Below are 24,161 nucleotides of genomic sequence, written 5' to 3' on the forward strand. Positions count from 1 at the left end.
GTTGGCCCTGGCAAAGGGGGTCATGCAAACCTGAGAGTCCTCTTAAATTTTGTATCCTAGATACCTCCCTAGCCTCACCCTCGTCCCAAGCCTGGGTACAGGAATATTTACAGTCCCTATGTTAGCAACCCACATTGAGGGATTTTATTTCCTTCACTTCTCTGAGCTTCAGTATCCTCATGTTTAAAATGGTTATAATCAAGAATTGCATATCCAATCTCAATAGAGACTATAATAAAATCACCATATGATCCAGCAATTCCACACCTAGGTATATGCCCCAAAGAATTGAAAGCAGGACTCAAACAGATACTTTATACAACCCTGTTCATAGCATCATTATTCACACTAGCCCAAAGATGGAAACAGCCCAAATGCCCGTTGACAGACGACTAGATAGACAAAGCACAAAGTGTACATACAACGGGGAATTATTCAGCCATAAAAAGGAATGAACTAGGGATGAATCTGAAAACATAACGCTCAGTGACCTAAACCATCTCAAAAGGACAAATACTGTATAATTCTTCCATTTATATAAAGTACCTGCTGCTACTGCTGCTAAATCGCTTCAGTCGTGTCCGACTCTGTGCGACCCCATAGACGGCAGCCCACTAGGCTCCTCTGTCCCTGGGATTTCCCAGGCAAGAGTACTGGAGTGGGTTGCCATTTCCTTCTCCAAATATAAAGTACCTAGAACAGGCAAATTAATAGAGACAGAAGTTCAGAGATTCTGTTAGCGATGATGAAAATCTTCTGAAAATAGATGGTAGTGATGATTACACAATATTGTGAATATAATGTCACTGAATCGGACACTTAAAAATGGTTAAAATGGTACATTTTACCAAAATACAGAAAAGAATACATGCAGAAGCACTTTACATGGGATAAAATGCCATAAAACGGTAAGAAATCATTGTTTACCGTTATCGATCGTTACTGTATTGCTGTAGAGGAGGACTGTTCCAAAGTTCACAGACAGATAGGCGGGCATAAAACTGCTTTGTAAACACAACCTTCTCCAACTAGGACCTGCAGCTCCCCACCCACGCAGCCTGCAGATTTAATGACCAAGTCGAAGAATGAATGGCTGATGGCCAGGATTCCCGAAGCACCAGGGATGATAAAGCCAACACTTTGCTCCTGGAGTCCTGTCATTCTGTCTTTCTGGCAGCTTTCCTTACAGGGGGCGAGGGAACCTAGACAGGCTTGAGAGAGCTAAGACAATGCTGGTGTTGGCGCTAGGGGGAACCAGTGAGGAGCTAGGTGACCCACCAGGCCCCGACAGTGGGCACTCTGTGCTGAGGTCAGCCTGACCGATTTCCTGGTTTGGAAGGAACGTCCTAATGTTTGCATGAGCTGAAAGGGATCTCTGGGGTGTTACAACCTGGGACAGGGACCCACAGGCCTCAGTGGCAGAGGTAGTTCTCTTTATGTGAGCAGACACTACTTGCCAAGATGTGTGTGTGTGTTAGTTATTCAGTCATGTCTGATTCTTTGTGACCCTATGGACTATAGCCTGCCAGGTTCCTCCGTCCATGGGATTCTCCAGGCAGGAATACTGGAGTGGCTTGCCATTCTCTTCTCTAAGGGATCTTCCCCACCCAGGGATTGAACTTAGGTCTTTGGTGTGGCAGGCAGATTCGTCACCGTCTGAGCCACCAGGGAATGAAGTCTTACAAAACACACATAAGAAGTGAGGTGGGTTGAGGTTTTCCCAGGACAGAGAACATTTCACAAATGAATTCCCCACAGAGAAGTCTGTGCAGTGTCCTTTCGGTTCCAGAGACACCCTGCATCTCAGGGGAGCCTGTGTATTCCCTGGAATTTGTCAGTATTTGTGGGGAGAAAGTCTATAGCTTCCATCAGATTCTCAAAGGAGTTCATGACCCCCAAAAATGTTTTTAAAGCCACTGTGCCTATTAATTTAAAATGTGATCAGTATTGAACTGACACCCACTTTTCAGAAGGGGGCAGGCAGATTTCTTCAGATGATGCGTGGGCCTGCACATTCCTGGCGACAGAAGAGGGCAACGCCTCAGTGGGGTCACTGCTCAGTCCTTCCCACCCTCTCCTCCCGAGTGAAGCCATTTGTTTTTAAACAAGCTTTACATCTGTGCACAAACGCCAGCACCAAGTGACGGCCCAGCTCCTGTTGACCGTGATTCCCCCTCATTCCTCCCGGTATGCGTGTGTGTGTGTGTGTGTGTGTGTGTGTGTGTGTAACACGCCCACGTCACCAGTCAGCCCAGAGCCCCGAGCTCATAAAAGAATGACCCTCCAAGCCCCACTGATCCCTTCAATAGTCTAGTTTAAGCCCCCAGAGTCTTAGGCGTCCTGCGAGGACTTCTGACCAGGCTGGCACATCAGGCAAATGCCAGCTTGCTGAGCCCTGCACCTCCCTGCATTGGGAGGGGAGGTGGCGAGGAGAAGGGTCATAATGACTGGGTAATTTAAAGGCTCTGAAGAGTGACTCAGACATTCCAATGGGGCTTTTATTTTTCCTTTTGGTTGATGTGTGAAATGTAATTGTAGTCATTTTTTCCAATGAGTTGATAAACAGTGATTATCCATGGCAGCTTTTGAGTTGAGCCATTGTGAACCAGTTCACATGCCAACATTTTTCTCTCTCCCACCCCCAACCCCTAAGGTAAGCACCCTCCAAGCCTAAGGTCAGAGGTTTCTTGGTCCCAGGAATTTTAGCAAAGCTGTAGGCTGCAAATGGTCAGAGGCTGTCTGAGAAGGGTAGCCATAGCCATAGGCTAGAAGCCTGTGAGCTCAGGCCTGACCCTCAGCCCCACCCACCCCTCCTTTGTACTTAACATGAAGGCAGAACAGAGAAATGGCTTGTTCTGCATCAGAGAGACCGTCATCAAGAAAGGCAGAAGCGACACATAATATTTGGGGAGCCCCTTCCGTGGCAGGAGCTGAACTAACCAACCCCTTCCATGTGGATCACTTCACATAATCTTCCAAACAGTAGAGGATTGTTCAAACCTAATGCATGCTAAACACCACATGCTGTAGGTATCTGATCTTTATGATCATTACTGATTGATATTCTCTCCGTTCAATTTATAGATGTAGAAACTGAGGCATGGAGGATGAAGTAACATGGCCAGTTAGGGAGCAGAATTGGGGGTTTGAACCCAGATATAACTATTAGGAAAATCCATCGCTCACCAACACACAGGCTGCCTCTCATCAGAGAGCTGGGCTTGATGGACCACAGTAACCCCTATGACAGTGCCCAGCTATGACAGTATAGTAGAGCCTCTCTGATAATTCAGGAAGAGCAGCAGATCATGGTTTTCTCCCCACCAACCACAGAGACACAGGCTTCCAAGGAAGGCCCGTTTTATTCACTAACTGGTCACTGGTTAACAGCCTGCTGGAGTGACCATGGACACAACTTGCTAGGGAGTCCTTGTGACTGTCACTGATGTGGGCTATCATCCATCCTCCTTCATGCAAGAGGAGGAAATGGCAACCCACTCCAGCATTCTTGCCTGGGAAATTCCATGAACAGAGGAGCCTGGCAGCCTACAGTCCATGGGTTACAAAGAGTCAGGCACAACTGATCACGCACGCTTCACGTTTCATAAGGTCATTCTAGTTGGACTGCTCTGGCCACCTCTTTTGGTGAGAAGCCCTGGGATGTGGCAGTGGGGCCAGGCTGGGGTGGAGCAGAAACACTGATGAGAGATGTAAGGGGCATTTGGGAAGGAAGCTTGGTGAAGGCTTGGCTGGCCAGGGAATCAAAAGTGAACAAGAGATCTGAGACAGAGATTAGAAAAATGGCAGGACCTTTTTCTAATTGTTTGCATTGAAGACTGGGTACGGTTTGGACTCCAAAGGTAAATTTTTATTTAGATATGAAAGTTTAATATTCACAATTTTAAAAAGGGGCAGATAGAAAGGAGCAGGTTGTTTACTCAAAAAGAGCCTATTGATGCCTTTGCGTTTAAACTGCCATTAATATTATGGGCTTCTGAGTTATAGTTTCTCATCATTAAAATTGAGGCTATTATTTTTCAAAGTTAGTATGTCGGGGGTGGCAAGGGTGCCAGGGAGAGTTGAGGAGTCACTTTGCTACTAATTCCATTGAAGTTAATCATCTTTTTATCCTGGCTGCTTTTAAGATTTCCTTTATATGTTGGGTATTCTAAATTTTAGTTTGTTGTGTCTAGGTGTGTATTTCTCTTCATCTTTTCTAGGGGGATTCAACAGCCTTTTCAAATCTGTAGATTATTGTATTTAATGACATGATAAATTCTCATTGTTCTCATCCATTTTCCTTTTTTGTTTCTCTAAAATTTTATTAAAAAAACTTTTTTCTTCCAGTTTTATTAAAATAATTGATAAATATAGCACTGTATAAGTTTTAGGTAGGAAGCATAATGATTCAACTTATATGCTCATGAAATGATTACCACAATAAGCTTAGAAAGCGTCATTTCATATAAATAAGAAATTAGAAATGGAAAAATTTTTTCCTTGTAATGAGAACTCTTAGGATTTACTTTCAACAACTTTCACATATAACCTATAGCAGCGTTAGTTATATTTATCCTGGTGTGCATTACATCATTAGTATTTATAAGTGGAAGTTTATTTATTTTGACATCTTCATCCAATTTCCCCTCCCCTTACCCTGTGCTTCTGGTAATCACAAATCTGATCTCTTCTTTCCTGAGTTTGTTTTTGAAGTATACCTGACCTACAGCACTATGATAGGTCCTGGTGCACAACTTAGTGATTTGCTATCTCTATACATTTCAAAATGATGCCTACAGTCAGCCTGGTTACCATCTGTCACCACAAAGATATGACGTTATTATTGAGTATATTCCCCACTATATCTTTCATACCTGTGACTCACTTATTTTGTAACTGGACATTTGTACCTCTTAATCTCCCTCACCTGTTTCTCTCCTCCCCCAGTCCCCACCTCTCTGGCAATTACCTGGTTGTCCTCTGTATCTATGACTCTGTTTTTTTTTTTTTTTATGCTTGTTTTTTAGGTTTCAGATATAAGTGAACTTATTTGTCTTTCTCTGTTTTATTTCATTTGGCAAAATATCTTCTAGGTTCATCCATGTTGCTGCAAATGCCAAGATCTCATTCTTTCTTATTACTGATTAATATTCCATTGTATATATTGCTGGATCATATATGGTAGTTCTATTTTAAATTTTGGGAAGAATCTCCATAGTGTTTTTCATAGTGGATGCACCAATTTACAATCCACCAACAATGAATGAGGGTTCCCTTTTCTCTACATCCTTGCCAGTACTCCTTATTTGTTGTCTTCTGGACACTAGCCATCCTGACAGTTCTGAAATGATATCTCGTTGTGGTTTTGATCTGCATTTCCCTGATGAGGAGTGATGCTGAACATCTTTTCATGTGCCACTTGGCCTTCTGTTTCTTCTTTGGGGAGATGCTTATTCAGGTTCTGTGTTTTGGATATTAGCCCCTTTTCAGACATATCACTTACAAATATCTTCTCCCATTCAGTAGGCTGCCCTTTTGTTTTGTTGATACTTTCCTTCACTGTGTAAAATCTTTTTATTTTGATGAGGTCCCATTAGTTTATTTTGCTTTTGTTTCTATTTTCTGAGGAGACAGATGCAAAAAAAAATATTGCTAAAACCAATATCAAAGAGTGTACTGCCTATGTTTTCTCCTAGGAGTTTTATGGTTTCAGGTCTTACATTTAAATCTTTAATCCATTTTGAGTTTCTTTTTGCATACCGTGTTTTACTGTGGTCCTCTTTGGGTTGATCTTGTTTGTAACTCTCTACTTCCTGAACCTGGATGTCTGTTTCCTTTTCTAGGTTAGGTAAGTTTTCAGCGATTGCATCTTCAATTAAGTTCTCTGTTCCCTTTTCTCTCTCTTCTCCTTCCGAAACAACTACAATGTGAATGTTAGTATGCTTAATATTGTCCCAGAGGTCTCTTAAACTATCCTCATTTTAAAAAGTCTTTTTTTCTGTTCAGTTTGGGTAATTTCCAATATTCTGTCATCCAGTTTGTTGATTTATTCTTCTGTTACATCTAATTTACTGTTGATTCCTTTGGGTATATTTCAGTTATATTCTTCATCTTTGGCTCTTCTTTATATTTTCTGACTCTTTGTTAAACTCACTGTGTTCATTCATTCTTCTGCTGAGTTTTTTGAGCATCTTTATGATCATTACCTTGAACTCTTTACTGGGTAGAGAGTTGCTTTTCTCCACTTTGCTTCTTCTGGGTTTTTATCATGTTTCTCAAAGATACTTGGAACATATTCCTTTGTCATCTCATTTTGCTTAATTTGCTGTTTTTAGCTCTATGTATTAGGTAGGTCAGTCATGTTTTCCAATCTTGGAGAAGTGATCTTATGAAGGAGACATCCTCTGGGACCCAGCAATACACTCTCCTCTGGTCACCAGACCCACACACTCTAGCAAGGCCCTTTATGTGGGCCGCATGGGCCTTTCTATTGTACTGGGCTGACTACTATGGGCATGCTATTAGGTGTGGCTGACCTCTGGTCTGGTTGGTTGCCAGGCCCTGCCTGGTGTGGAGGCTGCTGGCCAATGATGGGTAGTGGCAGGTCCTGGCATAGCTGGCTGCACAGCCTGTGGAGTCACCAGTGGGTGACCAGGTCCTGGGTTAGCTGGCTGAGGGGCCCTGGCAGTCCTAGGGCTAGTCCTGGCCCGCAGGTGGCTGAGGCTGAGACTGAGGCTGAGTCCTTAGCCCTCCGGTGGGTGGTCCTATGATAGCGGGTCTGCTGGTAGGTTGGGCTATGCTTCTGCACATCTATCTGTTTGGGCTGGAGTTTCCCAGGACTGGGGATGACCAACTCATGGCCAGGGCCACATCCCAGTGCTAATAATCTAGAAGGAGGATTCCACAATGGTGCCCACAGTAAAATGATGTCCCCCAAATGGCTACCGCCAGTGTCTCTGTCCTCAAGGTAAGTTCCAGGTGCCTCGTGCCTCTCTAGGAGGCTCTCTGAAATCAACCATTGGTTCTGACCCATGCTTCTTTCAAATTACTGCCTCTTCCCTGGGAGCCAGAGCATGTGAGATTTTGTGTGTGCTCTTGAAGAATGGAATGTATATTTCCCACAGCCCTCTGAGTCTCCTGAAAGTAAGCTCCCCTGGCTTTCAAAACAAATATTCTGAAGTCTTGTCTTCCTTGTGTAGGAGGCCTGGGCTGGGGATCCCAGTATGGGACTTGGACCCCTTGCTCCTTGGAGATAACTTCAAGGCAATTGTAATTATCCTCCCATCTGTGAGTCATCTATCCAGGAGTGTGGGTCTTGACCATACCACATCTCCATTCTCCTACCCATCTTGTTGTGGTTCCTTCTTTATATCTAATTTTAGAACATACTTTCTGCTAGTGCTCATCTATAGCTACTCTGTAAGTAGTTGTAATTTTGGGAAGAGGAGGAGGTGAGCTCAGGGTCTTTGTACTCTACCATCTTGGCTACTCCCTTCTTATCCATCTTCTTGTTACATATTGTGTCCCTTTTGTTTTCCTTCTCATCACCTTCATAAGCTCCAGTTGGATGTATATAAGATATTATATCTCTGTTTTCTAGGCTTCTACTCCATGTTTTCATGTTATTAGCCTCTTTATTTCTCTATCCTCAAATTTATTGGGGGACAGTGTTTGGCACATAGAAAGCACATGATAAATCATTGTACTCTTTCGTGGTCAAGGTGGATAAACATGTAATTCTTAGGGTGTGGGCAGTAGGTGAGCCTTATATTTAAAAGACAAACTGAAAAATGCATGACTGCAAAGTGCATTTGTATGAAGATAAAATGGGATACAGAATGGTCCTCTAAATCTTTGCTACTCAGGCATAGTTCCTGGACTGTAACATCAACCATACCCTGCATCTTGTTAGAAAGGCAGAATGTCAGGCCTTAACCCAGACCTGCTGAATCAGAATCTGTGTTTTAACAAAAGCCCCAGAAGACTCACATGCATTGTAAATTTTGAGCAGCTCAGTTGCTTTACAAACTTGCCTGAGTGTTGAAATTATAAACTACTGGCACCCAGGTCTCACTCCCAGGGACACTGATTTCATTGGTCTGGGCACTGAGTCTTTTCTAACATGCAGCCAGCATTAGGAACCAGCACTTTGCATCCCTGGGGTTTCGGGTGCTTGGTGCATCTGGGCAGGGGGTGAAACGGAGGAAACAGGTTGCCTGCTCAGCTTTCTCAGACAAAAACTCCTTGCCACAGAAGGAGTTGCCCTGGCTTTTGCCCAAAGGAGGATGCAGGGTTTAAAGGAAGGAGATTTGGGTACTAATTTCAACTCTGCCTCCCCAGTAAGCTGTATTCCTGAGTCCAGTCACTGCTGGCCAAAAGAAGGACGATAAGTGACCTGTCCCTCTGAGTCCTGGTGTCATAACTGGAAAAGAAGCCTATTTATTCCCTCCAGCCATATGGTGTAAAGTTTTCCCCTACATTTTCTGTCCTTCCTGCTTTATGGTCCTGCAGAAGAGGGTTTCTCCCAGCTGGTCTGGCAACACTGGGACCTGAAGCAGCTTCAGGCAGAGCAGGTGTGCTTCTGAGGGGTGCAGAGAATGTGATTTCATTTATAGCAAGGTTGTGGGGGTCAGAAGAGTGGTTACCCTTTGGAGGAGTAACTGACAACAAATCGGCACTCAGAAGATTTCTGGGGAAGGATGGTATTCTATATCTAGATCTGGGTGGTGGTTTTATGGGTGTATAAACCTTCACTGAGCTATTCACCTGGGAACTGAAGGCTTTATGTAAATTATGTCTCAATTGAAAGCAAAGAGCCAGTAGTGCTCAGCAGGCTTGCAGGGAAATAAAAAGTTCCAATCACTTGATGGCTGGAGGCTGGGAAGACTGGCTTGGGAGCTGAAGCAGAAACTGGGTAGATGGGGTGAGGGTGAGTATGGACAGAGAAGATGCTTAGGGGAATAAGCTAATCCAAATTTCAGGCAGTTGAATTAGTTCTAGGTAAGAAGGGTGGGGTTTGGCTTCCAAGTAGGGTAAACAACAGTACTGGTTTGCCCAGAACTCCTGGTTTTGGCCTTGAAAGTTCTGTATTCCGGGAAACATCTCAGGCCAGGGCAGTGGGGACACCGCATCACCCTGCTTCCGGGCCCTGGGCTGAGGCTGGCAGGGAAATGGAGCATGTCGAGGGCGCCCAGGAGGGTTAGGTAGATGGGTTCTCTCCTCTCGGCCAGAGGTGGCTATTGCTCCAGAGTCTGATGTGAGGTAGTGGCCACCTACTTCATGGCTGCCCTACACATGGCTTCTCTCCAATCGCTGCTGTCATGTTACCCATCAGCCTAGTCTGCAGTGACTTATTTGCTGTATTTCTCTTGGCTTTGCACCCCTGTGGGTTATGGATGAGGCTCCCTTGCCTATGCAAGTTCAACTGTCTCTGCTCAGGGCCCTAGTACCAGCCCCTCAGGGGATTCCTCACTGGCTCCCTGAAGAAATTTTAATCTTTTCAGAATAATACTATAAATGCATAAAATGCAAAGAGTTGCACACAAAATCAATTGTGCTGACATACAGCTACGCACTTGTGACAAAGTCATAAATGTCCTTTATTAATGCTTTACCTAACAAAATGCAGCAGCAGGTTTGACTTTGAGGTAGCCATGACTACAAATGGCAATTCCTGATCCCTGCAACAAGTGTACCATGAAAATGAAAATACCAGTCATTTCTGTTGGTGACAGTCACGGTGCTGCTGACACTCCTGTGGTTTGTTGCCAACGTCTCTAATAGCAGGACATACTAAATTTTTAAACTGTTGTTGTTCAGTCGTAAACCGTGTCCAACTCTTTGCAACCCAGTAGACTGTACCCCGCCAGGTTCCTCTGTCCATGGGGTTTTTCAGGCAAGAACACTGGAGTGGGTTGCCATTTCCTTCCCCAGGGGATCTTCCTGGACCAGGTATCAAACTCATCCCTCCTGCGTTAGCAGGCAGATTCTTTACCATTGAACCATCAGGGAAGCCCTTCACTTAGTCAATGAAAATATAGATGTTCTTTTGCTTGCTTGCTAAGTCACTTCAGTCATGTCTGACTCTGCGTGACCCCATAGATGGCAGCCCACCAGGCTCCCCCATCCCTGGGATTCTCCAGGCAAGAACACTGGAGTGGGTTGCCATTTCCTTCTCCAATGCATGGAAGTGAAAAGTGAAAGTGAAGTCGCTCAGTCGTGTCCGACCCTCAGCGACCCCATGGACTGCAGACTTCCAGGCTCCTCCATCCATGGGATTTTCCAGGCAAGGGTACTGGAGTGGGTTGCCATTGCTTTCTCCGAGATGTTCTTTTAGTCCCCTCCAAATTCAGATGCCCCCCTGAATTCTACCCATGTGCCCAGGTTCCAAAAGTGCTGTGTAAGTGAATGAAAGATCTGAAGTAAGTATGGTAAACCATAGAGTGCAGTGCCCGTATAATTTTGTCATCCCTGGGGGATGTGGGTACTTCTGGGATGGGCAGGAGAGGATGAGAAACAGACTAAAAGCAGATGATTAGCCAACAAACAGTGAGGCCAGAAGCCAACAGGGGTGCCCAGTCGCCGTGTTTCAGAGCTGGCTGCTGATCCTCACCAGGTTTTGCTGCAATAAAATAGCATTTGGCCTGACCCTTGCCCCTTCCCCTTCCATTCCCCAATGTGTAGGAAACTAACCACTGGCCAAGCTCAAACACTGAGGGGAACAGGAAGCCTGTCTCTTCAGCCTGGAGAGAGGACTTTTGGGGCATAGGAGGAGGTGCGACGGGGTCAGGCCCCGCCCATAGCCAAGGGAGAGAGCTGCAGGGAAGGTCTCCGTCCTCACCCCCACCTGCATCCAGAGACAAACTTCAGGTAAGCCCTCCTGGGCTGGGGCCCTCTTGTAAGATGAAAGTCTCCCTGGGAGAGGTGGGGCATTGAGATCTCAAGACCTCAGCATGAGTGATCTTTTATATCACCCTGTGTAAGAGTGCAGGGGAGCAGAGACCCGGGGGGGCAAGGGGCCCCATTCCTGGCACCAGCCCAAATGACCTCCAGCTGGAAAACTGCCCTCTAATTAGCAATCAGGAAATGAAGGTATCGCACAGCGCCAAGGAGCACGACCCTGGCTGTAGCCTGGTGACATTCCAGCCCTCAAGACAGCATGCCCCTGCCCCCGCACCGCAGGGCTGCAGACCCTGTGGGTTATTTTTATCTAAGGGCGCTATTGTTGGTTGTGTGGTAGCTGCTGTGGTGGGTCCCAGCAGCGGTGAGCCTGCAGCCAGGATTTCCTGTGCAGCTTCCTTCTCCTCCTCCCTCATGCAAGGGGCCCTCCTTCCAGTGCTCCGGAGACAATCTGAGGGCTGCCTGGAGCCTAACCCTGGCCTTGGAGGAGGCCAAGGGCATCGTGGCCTTCTCTGGCTTCTCCCGGCAACACTGGGCCACCCTGGCCCTGCCCTTGGGTGCCTCAGCCCCATTTCCTCTGCAGAGAAGGGTATAAAAGGCACTGTTTCTAGCTGCCTCTCTGCTACCCCACAACTCTAAAAGCACTGCTTTCTACAAAGCCAGATTCACTCAATGACTCTATTTTAATGGCAACCTACAGCAAGAAGAAAAATTTCTCATGGTCCAGTACACACATCCACACACATGTAGGAATGAAACAGACGTTTCAGGAAATAACACAATCTTCCCATGTCTGCTGCACTCTGATTTTTTTTTCTTTCCTGTTTTATTTTAGTCTTTTTTGTTGTCTTTCTTTTAAAAAATTCTTGTTGCAACTCACAGATAAATCGGTTTCACAACCCAATAATGATTCATGATTCCGTTGGAAAAATACTGTGCCAAATACGTCTCCTGGAGCTATTTCTCTTTTCTGATTGAAGGAAGGGCACGCACTCGAGTTTATAGAGGGCTTCTGAACTAGGCACTGCCCAGTGTTGGAATTAAATTCATTTTCTAGAAAGGGATGCCGAGACTCTGACAGGCTGAGTAGCTTGTGCACAGAATCAGCCAAAGTGGGATCATTTACCCCATGGAAATTGCCAGAAGTTTTAAATCAGGTTTGTTTTTTGTTTTTCTTCTCTTGAGAGCCAGCTCTTACACATTTACCAGCACATCACTGATTCTAACCCCGCTCTTTCAGACCTCAGCTTCTGACCTCAGCTTCCTCATCTGTAAAATAACATTAAAAATGTCTACTTCATGGGAAAAATATATTGAGTACCTTCTGGTAAGTATGAGGGACAATGACTGGAAGGAAACAAAGATGCAAATCATCCTGTCACTTGCCACTGGATGGGATTTGAAAGATGAGGTCCCCAAACTCTGCTGTCTTCTACATTGCTAATTGTAGTTGATACAGGAAAAAAAAAAATCTATATGTAAAAACCCGCATTTTAAAAAGCTGTTGTGAGAATTAGAAGAAGTGATAGTAAAACTAGAGCCCAGTGCTCTACAAATGGTAGCCAATATTAGAAAAGAGTGAATTCATGTTTTCCTGATTGGAAATGGCAAAGGAAGTAGTGCAAACAAATTGCATTTCAAGCAGGACCTTCTTTGCAGATAAATGGGGAAAGGGGAGTGTTGTAATGAATATTCTGATATGCAGGCTATAATGACCAACATGAAAAGTGAAAGTCGCTCAGTTGTGTCCGACTCTTTGCGCCCCATGAACTGTAACCCGCAAGTCTCCTCTGTCCATGGAATTCTGCAGGCCCGAATACTGGAGTGGGTAGCCTTTCCCTTCTCCAGGGGATCTTCCCAACCCAGGGATCGAACCCAGGTCTCCCGCATTGCAGGCGGATTCTTTACCATCTGAGCCACCAGGGAAGCATCCACACATCAATCATTCTTATTCTTTCTAGAAATTTGAAAATTAGTGAAAACATTTCAATCACTAATTTTCAAATTTCTAGAATAAGCACTTTACAGCCTCAGATTTACCCAGCCCAGAGCAGCGGTGCCCCCTCTAGCTGACAGACACCTCTGCCTGGAGACACCGAGAGAACATTTAGCCTTAAGACAGCATGGGCTTTAGAGCTGGACAGTGGAGTTGGCCTGCTTAGAACCCCTCCTGTCCACTGACACCCTGTTCTCCAAGGCCACACAGGAAAAGTCTGTCTCAGCAGTCCCCAACCTTTTCGGCACTGGGGACGGATTTCATGGAAGACAATCTTTCCATGGACCAGGGTTATGGCGGGGGGAGAGGGGGGATGGTTTCAGGATGATTCAAGTGCTTTACTTTTATTGTGCACTTTATTTCTACTCTAACGTGGCTGCTGATCTGGCTCCTGTGGTACCAGCCTGTGACCTGGAGGTTGGGGACCTCTGGTCTATATCATCATCACCACCACCATATTATAACAATAGCTGTTTTGGTTTCTTACTGTGGCTCAAACAAATTACCACAAATTTAGTAGCTTAACCTGAATTTATTATCTTACCGTTTTGGAAGTTGGAAGTCCAAAATGGGTATCACTGGGATACAATCAATATGTGGGTAGGGCTGTCAACCTTCTGGGGGCTTCAGGAATTGTTTCCTTGCCTTTTCCAACTTCTGCAGAGAGGTACCTTTACTCCTTGAGGCGCCTTCTGCCATCTTCAAATCTCTTTTTAACTCCCACACTAGGTCCTCTGCTTTCCCCTATAAAGACCCGTATGATTAGATTGGGCTCACTTGGATAATCCAGACTCTCTCAAATCAGTCAGCTGATTAGCACCATTAATTTCACCTGCAACTTTAATTCCCACTTGCAGTGTAACATCACAGAGTCACAGGTTCCTGAGATTAGGATGTGGACAACTTTGGGGAGTCGGGGGAGGGTATTCTTCTGCCTTCTGCAATGATAAACATTTCAGAACTTTGTGCCTGGTACAGTTCTACGCTTGTTACTACTTGTAACTGCACTTAAGCCTCAGCTCAACTCTGTGAGGTAGGTACCCACTTTACAGAGGAGGAAAGTGAGGCCTCAGAGAAGGAAAGTAACTTGCCTAAGGTCACACAGATAGTAAAAGGCAGGGCTGAGCTACATACAGATCCAGGGGCCTGAGTCAGTGCCCATTCTCTTAGCCATAGCCACTTTTAAGTAACTGGAGGACAGATGTACAGACAGACTTCTGCCTAGTTTAATCCTCCTTTGATGATCCAGAAACCCCTTCAGGCTGTGACGCTGCCTCGGGCCCATCAGTCCTGACTGCCATTTGCACTGGTGAGACATCTTTGAATGGGCTGAGCAGTAGGTTTCTTGGAGCTGGGATGCCTGATGAGCCTGCTTCCTTCCCCAGGGGGCTTCTCACAACGGGCAATAGTGATTCTAAATTCCACTCTGTGGTATCTGACCTCAGTACTTCTCTTTTCCTCTGCTCTAGCCCTGCTGGCTTCAGACATTTCTCCAAAAGAGTCAAGTCAATGCCTACCACAGGGTCTTTGCACTTGCTGTCACCCACATGTTGAATCTCTCTCCATTTCACACAAAACCATCACTTCCTACAGGTCTCTGCCCAAGGATCTCCTCTTGTTTAAAAAGGAGCCAGACATCAGGCCTAGCTTGATGGGAGGTGTCTCCCTCTCCCCTCTCCAATATTTTGGTGGACAGAGGCTTTAATGTTCCCTTCATCTCCCTGCTTTTTCCCCTCTCATGGTGCTGAATAAAAGGGGCAAACTAAGGAAGGAATTTTTTTTTCTGTTTAAATTTGCTTTAAAAAAGAAAGCAACTCTGAATTATAAAAAAAAATTTAAAATGCATTGATCTTCCATTAAGATCAATTAATCTCATCACCAATCAATTAATTTCAGCATTTGCCGATAGAGAGCTGTCTTCACCTTGAAGCTCTTCTTGACTCTTGGTGTGCACACAGGACTCAGTGTGAAAAGCAGGGGAAAGGCAGGGGCCAGTTCCTCAGCTACCCCATCTTTCAAGGGGAAGAGAGGTAAAACCTCGACTTGTGGAGTGCCTACTGAGTGTTCAGCCTTCCCATCCCTGCACAAGAGGTACTAGAAAAGAAACCCGAAGATCCTGGACATTGAGAATCTGGCCCCAGATAACATACGGACTGAGCAGGATGGGAATACAAGTCATCCCGAATAACCCAGGAGAGTTCACCAGTTGCCACCAATGCTCCTCCTTTAGGGAGAGAGGAGGTGGCCTGTGGTGGAGTGGGGCAGCATTGAAGCCACTGACCAACCATGAAAAACAAGTTTTTTTCCTAAATGAGTAATTATTCTATTTAGAAAGTCACATGGACACAATAGGAGGCAGAAGTTAAGACTCATGTTTCCATCCCCAGGGGATATTTGCATGAGGATATACAATTTTTCAGAGAAGGCAATGGCAACCCACTCCAGTACTCTTGCCTGGAAAATCCCATGGACGGAGGAGCCTGGTAGGCTGCAGTCCATGAGGTCGCCAAGAGTCGGACACGACTGACTTCACTTTCACTTTTCACTTTCATGCATTGGAGAAGGAAATGGAACCCACTCCAGTGTTCTTGCCTGGAGAATCCCAGGGACGGAGGAGCCTGGTGGGCTGCTGTCTATGGGGTCGCACACAGTTGGACATGACTGAAGCGACTTAGCAGCAGCAGCGGCATACAATTTTTCTAGCACCAACTGGTGAAAAGATCATCCTTTTTTCACTGGGTTGCCTTGGCCCCTTTGTCAAAAATCAATTGAACATAGGTAAACCTATGGCTGATTCTTGTTGATGTTTGGTAGAAACCAATGCAATACTGTAAAGCAATTATCTTCAATTAAAAATAAATTTTAAAAATGTTACAACTACTTAAAAAATCAATCCACCATTTATGTTTGGGTCCATTTCTGGACTCTATTCTGTTCCATGGATCTATTTCTCTATCAATGCCAATACTAAATGTTTTGAATACTTTAACTTTGTAATAGAGCTTAAAGTTGAGATTTGGGTTCTCTAAGTTTGCTCCTTGTTGTTTTGGCTATTCTAGATCCTTTCCATTTTCACATGAATTTTAGAATCAGATGGTCAATTTCTGCAAAAAAAAAGCTTGCTGTTATTTTGTATTGAATCTACGGGTCAATTTAGAGAGAACTGACATCTTAACAGCATTGTGTGTTTAGGCCCGTGAATATGATATATTTGTCTGATTAAGTGTGAGTGATAGTTGCTCAGTCGTGTCTGACTCTTTGTGACCCCATGAACTGTAGCCTACCAGGTTCCTCTGATTATGTAGGTCTTATTTTATTTTTCTCACTAGTGTTTCATAGTTGTTATTGAACGGGTTTTGTACCCCTTTTGTCAGATTTCTCCCTAAGTAGTTTTTTATGCTAATATAAGTAGTATTTTAAATTTTAATTTCCAGTTATTCATTGCTGGTGTATAGAAATACACTCAATTTTTGTATATTGATTTTAGATCCTGCAACCATGCTGAACTCACAAGTCAGCTCTAGTAGGTCTTTTGGGTATTTTCCTACATAAATGATGTTATCTGTGAATAGAGATAGTTTTCTGTGGGGCTACATTTAAGGAGGCTATGTCCTAATAAACTCCATCCTTAACTGTTGGGGAGACACAGAGGGACAATCCAAGATGAGGATGGTCAAGACTTGAACTTTATCATCAGGACAGCAGATCCATAGAGTGAATGGTCTGACAGGCTAATGTTAAAATGGATCAATCTTCCATTAAGATTAATCTCAGCACAGATCACTTGATTATCTATACTCTCCATGGTTAAGAGCCCAGATATGGGCTGAGTAAAGGCAAAAATATCCAGCCCCAGGTTCAAGGTGTCCAAAACCCTCTTCCACAAAGCACCACCATCTTTCACTCTGATCTCCGCATAGCCCCCTTCCTGGTCTCTGGGCCTTCCATCTTGCCCCCTCCAATTCCATCTCCACTGAGCCAGATTGTGTAAAAATGTAAATGCTACTATCCTAGGCCCTGCTCTTAAAATAAAAGCCCAAACTCCTCACCCAGGTCTGAGAAGCCCTCCTTGCACTATTTCCTCCTCCCTTATCCCTCCAGCCAAGCTCATTGCAAACCTTCTCTGCCGGAAGCACTCTCTCCATGCACCTCACCTGCTCCTTGTCACGTCTTCAGACGCCCCTCCTGACCCTTCCAACAGACGCTCGCTATGTTTTTCCTGCCTCGCACTCACCACATTTGTCCTTTAATTTCATACTGAAGCAGTGCAGAGAGGGCTGGGACACTGCTGTTTTGTTTACCCAGCCTCTTAACAATGCCTGATAAGTCCTAGGCACTCAGTCAACGGTTTGAATGATTCCTGGAGTTCTCTTGAGCTACATACACACTCATTCATTCACTTTCAGTCTTTGTGAAAAACTTTGCAATATATTGGGGGTGTTTCTTTCCCTGGGACGGGAAGATCCCCTGGAGAAGGGAATGGTGACCCACTCCAGTATTCTTGCCTGGAGAATCCCATGGACAGAGGAGCCATGGGGTCACAAAGAGTCGGACATGACTGAGTGACTAACACTTTCTCTTCTCTTAGAAAGGTGGTTTAAAACCATGGCTGTGTGTTAAAATCTCCTCCAGGTGATTCTAAAAAATCCTAATGCCTGAACCTCACTCCAGACTATTCAAATCCAAGTCTGTGGGGGTAGGATGCAGGTATTTATAACTTTTTAGAGCTCTGCTGGTGACTCTGATGTGCATCCAGAGTTAGAACCACTAGTGTAGAAGAAAAAAGCTGTTTTCATTCAACCAGCTGAAAAAACCATGGATGGGTTCATCCCAGAAGGGCCAACAGGTAAGGTACATAAGGACCCTCACATAGGCCGGCTATGCTGAACTCAGCCTCCTGCGAGAGTAGCTCCTATGCTTTGTCGTTTCCAACAGAGCAGCAAGAAAAAAAGAAACCAGACCAGAGTGGAAAGCATTTTCAAACTTTATTTACAACTGTCACAGTGACAAAAAGTAGTTTGAAAAAAAAAAAAATGCTAGTTTCTCCCTGAGCCTCAAAAAAGAACAGATAGAAGTTACAGGAGGTTCATCTTACAACAGGCATTTTTACTGAAATACTAGGGTTGGGTTTTTTTTTTTTCCCCAATAGGATCAGTTAGAAATACACACAAGTTACTTTAAAAAAAAAAAAAGAGGAGGCCAGACAGGAGCTCAGCCACTTGTTCAAGAACAGCTGGGTCCCCACAGCAGGCTCACCGCTGAGGGTCCTGACTTAAGCTGTCAGCCCCTGGCCTGCTCAGACTCCATGTGGTCATACAAAGGGATCTAGCGACCAGCAAAAAATAATAAACCACCCCCATAAACACACATATACACAAAGCAGATTTGTTATGCAGTTTACAAGCACGTTCCCATCACACGGCAAGACTGGAACAGATGATACAGGGGAGCATGAGACGGGGACACAGAAACACGGGATTTTCAAAGGCAAGACCCCATCCACGGAGGGAGTCATGGGATGAGAACTGCAGCTGTGAGGGGTGAGAGGAATGGGGAAAGGCTCCCTGTGGCTGAAACAGGAGGAGAGGGAGAAGAGGGAGAACGAGAGGAAGGGAGAGACAGAGAGAGAGAGAGAGAGAGAGATGCTCCCTCGCAGGGCTGGCTGCAGGCCTCTCCCACTTGCCCGAGGAGCTGGAAGAAGTTATTGCCATCGGTGTATGCAACATGAACAGACAACACAGAGGGTGGGGGCGGAGGGGCGAGGGGATGAGCATCGGCTGCCCAGAACCAAGTCCTGCTGATACAAGTAGCCACACTGGTCCTCCCGCCCCAGCGTTCCCCAGAGCCACACTAACCTTGAGGTATTAAGTACAAGTCTACACGCATGTCCCAACCAAAAGGGCTCAGCCTGGACGGCCTGGGGCCCTCAGGGGACGAGGTGGGTGCCTCAATTGGCTGCGTTCAGCCCCAGGGAGGGACTTGAGCTCACTTCTTGGCTGCACAGTCCTGCTCTGAGATAGAGATGTGTGAAGGGTTTTGTCCTGCAATCTCTGCAGCTCCAGATGGTTCTTAACTATGATAAGAAGCTCTAAGTCCAGGTTAGCTTTCTCTGCAACTATAGGCCTCGTAGAGGAAAGGGATGCAGCTCCCTCCCCACGCCACCCACCTTCTGCATCCAGAAGCCCAGGATCTCATGACACCCTTGAGTTTCAAATTCCATCCCCGGGCTGCCTGTCACCGCCATCCACAACTCCCAGGTTCTGCCAGCTCTCAGGACCTGCCTTAATGCTCACTTCCCTATGAGAAACAGAGAAAGTCTCCTCTGCTGGCCACTGAGCCCCCACTGGAAAAAGAAGCCAAGATCCCACGTGGGAGTGGGTACTGCGGCTGGTCAGGCTGGCTCAAGCCCACAGCAGGGCTAGCAGCCACCCAAATGGCTGTGCTGGGGCTGGGAGGGTGGGGGTCAGGAGGAGGAAGGGCCAGCCTGGGGGAAGGCCCCGCCACGCTGTGCCTCCACCCAGAGGGAGAGCGAGTCTGGGGAGAGCAGCGGGGGATGGACCTCGGTGTCCAAGCATCTATCTCAGCCCTCCAACAAGGGCGGGAAAGGCCCTCGCTATATCCAAGAGGCTAGGGTGGGGGGCAAAGAGGATCAATCAGGGGAACGCTCAAAAGTGCAGCCTCTTAAAAAACCTCCAGATCATAGCGGGCAGGTGCACCTGCCAGGGCCCGAGGGGAGGGTCTGGAGAAGGAACCAGGAGACTTTTCTCTTTCCCAGCATCACCTCCGGCTGGCTCTGCAGGAAGCCAGGCTCCACGACTCTCCTTCACCTGCCTCCCATTACAGACCAACACACCCAAAATAAAAACAAAGGCGGGCAGTGGGCAAAACTAGAGAGAGAGATGAAGACTTTGTGGGGTGGTGTCTCAGTGTCTCAGTAGCCAGTGTGCTGCTGGGTCCATCCTTCCTGGCCGCACTTCTCTGCTCGATGTTTTCTCTCAAATGTGTATTTTCTCTTTTATCTCCTGTTTGTTTTTCTTGCCCCAGACGTCCTCCCCCGGAGCCCACTGGAGTCCCAGGGCTGCCCCCAGCCCGCCTGAGTTCAGATAATGATCTCCAAGACGCCCACCTCCCCGCACCCCACCCCTGCTCTAAGAAGCTTCCTTTCTCAAAGGCCTGGCACGTAGTCGCAGAGGGCTCCGCTGCCCGACATCTCAAAAAAGGAAAAGAAAAGAAAAGAAAACCAACTCAGTGATTTGCAGGTGCAGAACGGAAGCCATCATCTGGCGTGTGCAGAACTACGGTGGCTCACACACGCTCTCCTTCCATGGTAGCGGGAAAGAACACAGTTCAGGTACAGAGGCTGTCTGGTGTGACCCCGAGGGAGCCGGCGTGGACTCTACTGCTCCTTGTTTTCACTCGCTGTCTCTTCACAGTTGTCCTGCGCATCCTCCTGGACCAAGAACTCCTCGGGGGGCCACCGGAGCTCCCCACTCTCCACCTCCCCCTCTGTGGGCTCCACCACGATGGACGGCAGACGGTCCTTCAGTTTGCAGCAGCGGTCAAAGTCTGACGGGTCAGGGAAGATCTGAAATAAAAGCAGAGAACCCAGTCACGTTCACGTGCAGGACTGAGCCCCCACTGTACACCAGGGACCATGCTATGCCCTGGGAACACTGGGGAGCATCAGGCAGGGGCCAGGGAGCAAACTCCAGGGCAACAGAGGAAATCAGCCCTCAGCCGACTAATCCTGAAGCTGAAGGCTTTCGTGGCAGTGCTACCAAAATTGGTGTTTGTCCTTTTTGGTTTTGTTTTCAGATAAAGGAACTCGAGATCATGTCCTCCACAGTAAGTCACATCTCCAATTGTGGCAAGCATTTTAACTACAAGTACAATGCATACAACAGGTGCCTCAACAGCAAGTTCCTCCCAGGATAATTATCAGCTCTTGATGTGAGCCAGATACCAGGTATTTTATGTAGGTCATTTGCACCCAACACAGTCATGTTGAAACAAAGGTGCTGCTAATGACACTCAGGAGATACCTGGAGAAGGAGGGTGCCCAAACCATTCAGCCTAGAAATGTGCAGTGGTAGAATGGGGTTCAAACCCAAGTCTGTTTGACTCCCAAGTCCATGGCCCAATACCACCTGCCCCTTAAGGAGACGGGTTCTAATCTCACTACAGCTGTGAAGTTGAAGTCAAATCAGAGTTGAATGCATGGTCCCAGATATGGGCACGTGGGAACACAATCCCAGGCTCCTTTTCCACTTGTGAACAACCCCTGGCTCCTTGACAGCAAGGAGATCAAACCAGTCCGTCCTAAAGGAAATCAACCCTGAATATTCATTGGAAGGACTGATGCTGAAGCTGAAGCTCCAATACTTTGGACTACCTGATGTGAAGAACTGACTCATTGGAAAAGACCCTGATGCTGGGAAAGATTGAGGGCAGGAGGAGGAGGGAGTGACAGTGGATGAGATGGTTGGATGGCATCACTGACTCAATGGACTTGAGTTTGAGCAAACTCCAGGGGATAGTGAAGGACAGGGAAGCCTGGCATGCTGCAGTCCATGGGGTTCCAAAGAATCGGACAAGGCTGAGCGACTGAACAACACCCACCTTGACAATTCTATACCTGAAAGAGTCTACTTCTCTTTCCAAAGTCCTGTCCACAAGGTTCCTTTCTAAGCCTACTGTGTGTTTTGCCCAGAGCCAGGGGAAACCCTAAACTAGGCTATAAAATCCAGGCTCTGTGGCTTCCCTTTGCGCACGCTGCCCTGTGACTACAGATGACCCAATTCTTTGCCCAGCAGCTTAAGTGCTTAATCCCAAGGGCTTCTGGTCCCCTGCCACACACAGCCCTCGGGGACACACCAGAGAGCTGGAGAGAAAAGACTGTCTGGGCTGCTGGGGCTTACAGAATCACACAGCACCTATAAGGTCATCTCTTCCCAACCTGTCCTTTTAATAGATACAGAAACTGAGGCCCAGAGGGGTCAGGAGACTTGCTTAGGGTCACACAGCTTGTTCATGGCAAAAGAAAGCAAAGTGAAACAAGGAGGGGGTAGAGATACATTTGAAGAGAACCTGGGGGCTCCCTGTGCCTTGGAGGTACTAAAAGGGCTCTCCTAGAACCTCAGGCCTTCCCAACTTCTGGGGTGTGATGAGGGTGCCTAGTCTTACTGCACCTGACCCCACGAAGTGTGGTCCCCTGACCATGTCAAGGGGCCAAGTGGGGCTTCTGGGAATCATGGGCCTCAACACAACCTCCCCAATCCCTGCAGACGAGTGATTATTAACCATTTATCCAATAAAGCCCTATTGCTGGGGATTAAGTCTTAAGCCAGCTGCACAACCAAGCATCATTAAAGATTTAACGAGGCTTATAAAAAGTATCCTAATGGCAGCCAGGAGGAAAACAAGGAAGGGAGGGGCTTGGCTAGGGGTGGTGGTGAAGGGAGGCGTGGGGAAAGATGACCCCCACCACAGGCTTCCTCTTCCCGAGGCAGCCAGCCTTGCAGGTCTGGCCCTGGACTGTGCTGTGCACTAGACTCCAGTGCCGAGCAGGGAGGAGGTCACGGGGCTTACTCGGGGCCCTCCTGGCTTCTCTTATGTGGAGCTGGAGCCCCTCCCTGCGAGGGGGAACCAGACGCCTTTCCAAGCACAAGCCTTGGGCCTGAGTGAGGGGAACCCCACAAGTGGAAAGTATGCTACGGTTTACAAAGCTCTTTCAGATATCACCTGCCTTAGGCCTAACTGCCACCACACCACATACCACACCCCCGACCAGGAGCAGAGAGACCCTGGGACTCTGAGGGCTACAAGGAAGAGCCAGGATTCAAACCAGATCTGCTGTTTTCAGCACCTGCATCTTCTGAACAATGAATGGATGCTACTGAACCAACATGCCCATTTCCTGGAACGCTGAGCAGGGATGGTGGGTTAAGACCCTGGGCTTTAATGGCCCATCTGGCAGTTCAGGCCCCAAGATGACCATCTGGGCAGACAGGTCCAGAAGATGAACTGTCAAGTCTGGACAGTTGTTCTACATCTTCAAGAACAGAGCTGCGAAATATCAGGAGGGGATGGACACCAGGCCCAGGACAGCCCTGGACCTCTGCCTCTACCCTCTGACCTCAAGCCTGGGGCTGTACCTATGCTGCGACTCCCCGGCTGAGAGAGGTGGTGACCGGCTTCTCATTACAGTCGCCCATGCTGAGGAAAAGCTGAAGGGACACGCAGCAGCAAGGCTAGCAAAAGGAAGAGGAGGACAACAAGAAAAGGGCATGTGGTAGAGAGCAGGTGACTTTGTTCTGAGCTGGAAGCGGGTCTCTCATTAAAAGTAGGGAAAATGTGAAGATAAGGATGATGCTGCTGATGATGGAAGATACGGCAGGCACATTTGCTGAGCCGAATCGCAGATCACAATAATCATCTGAAGTATGCAGTGGTGTGATCACTATTTATAGATGAGAAAACTGAAGCACACAGAGGGCAACTGACTCACTCAAGGCCACAGAGTTAGGAAGTGGCTGAACGGGGACCCAAACTCAGACCCAAAGGACTTCAAAAGAGGCGCCCATTTGATAACACAAAGGGTCAAGCCACAGACCCCAGGTTCTATGTCCTTGACATCACTTGTCCAACCCTACCTAACCAAGACCTCTCAACCACCTGGGCCTGAGTTTCTCCATTTAAGAAGTGAAGTGGCCTCTGGTCTTACTAGATGGATACAAATCCTGGGCAAATACAAAGATGATCAAATGCTTTGAGGACATATGTTAAATTCAAATTGCGATGTCCTCTTTGGAACAGTTGGTACTCTTTGGACTATGGTAAGTATTCAACTTCCAAGCAAGAGGCAGTAATACTAACACAATAATTAAAATAACTCCAAACAATTTCATACCAGGAGCTGCACAATTAAGTCTTTAAAGTCCGTGGGGGAAGTCTGAGCATTGAACTTCTGATACTGCTTAGTTGCCAGAGAACTTTGCTCCCTGAATTGCTCAGAGCAGGCACCATGGGAAAAAAAAAAAAAAAAAAAAAAACAAAGCCTGTTAATTACTTAAAAAAAAAAATCACTATAATAATCTAACCTTCCCATCAGAGATCATATTTTATTATCAGATAATACCAATTTATGTCTCTGAAAATTGTAGCTGTCTCCAAAGACAAACAGGACGCACCCAGAACCAAACAGCTTCTCATTTCCTCACATCCAGACAGAAAGCCTTGCAAAGCATAGCTGAGTATTTTGCCAGTA

The 24,161-nt window shown here is 46.6% G+C and overlaps 1 protein-coding gene and 2 long non-coding RNA genes across 4 annotated transcripts in view; 1 reads left to right on the forward strand and 2 right to left on the reverse strand.

Annotated features, from left to right (window-relative positions):
- The window catches only part of LOC129623311 (uncharacterized), a 28,200-nt gene extending 14,531 nt beyond the window's left edge, over positions 1-13,669 (reverse strand). The window contains exon 1 of the long non-coding RNA XR_008700481.1: positions 13,440-13,669. This is a non-coding gene — a long non-coding RNA (uncharacterized LOC129623311). The remainder of the gene's footprint in view (positions 1-13,439) is intronic.
- LOC129623310 (uncharacterized) overlaps positions 1-20,084 on the forward strand; it is an 81,755-nt gene extending 61,671 nt beyond the window's left edge. The window contains exons 3-4 of the long non-coding RNA XR_008700480.1: positions 10,684-10,869; positions 19,940-20,084. This is a non-coding gene — a long non-coding RNA (uncharacterized LOC129623310). The remainder of the gene's footprint in view (positions 1-10,683; positions 10,870-19,939) is intronic.
- Positions 17,862-24,161, reverse strand: part of LBH (LBH regulator of WNT signaling pathway) — a 68,930-nt gene continuing 62,630 nt past the window's right edge. For both annotated transcript variants that reach the window (XM_055540601.1, XM_055540602.1), the window contains one exon: positions 17,862-20,480. In XM_055540601.1, coding sequence (XP_055396576.1) covers positions 20,292-20,480 — 189 coding nt within the window. In that variant the 3' untranslated portion in view covers positions 17,862-20,291. The remainder of the gene's footprint in view (positions 20,481-24,161) is intronic.

This window comes from Bubalus kerabau, chromosome 11 (genome assembly GCF_029407905.1).
Source record: "Bubalus kerabau isolate K-KA32 ecotype Philippines breed swamp buffalo chromosome 11, PCC_UOA_SB_1v2, whole genome shotgun sequence".
Taxonomy (NCBI): domain Eukaryota; kingdom Metazoa; phylum Chordata; class Mammalia; order Artiodactyla; family Bovidae; genus Bubalus; species Bubalus kerabau.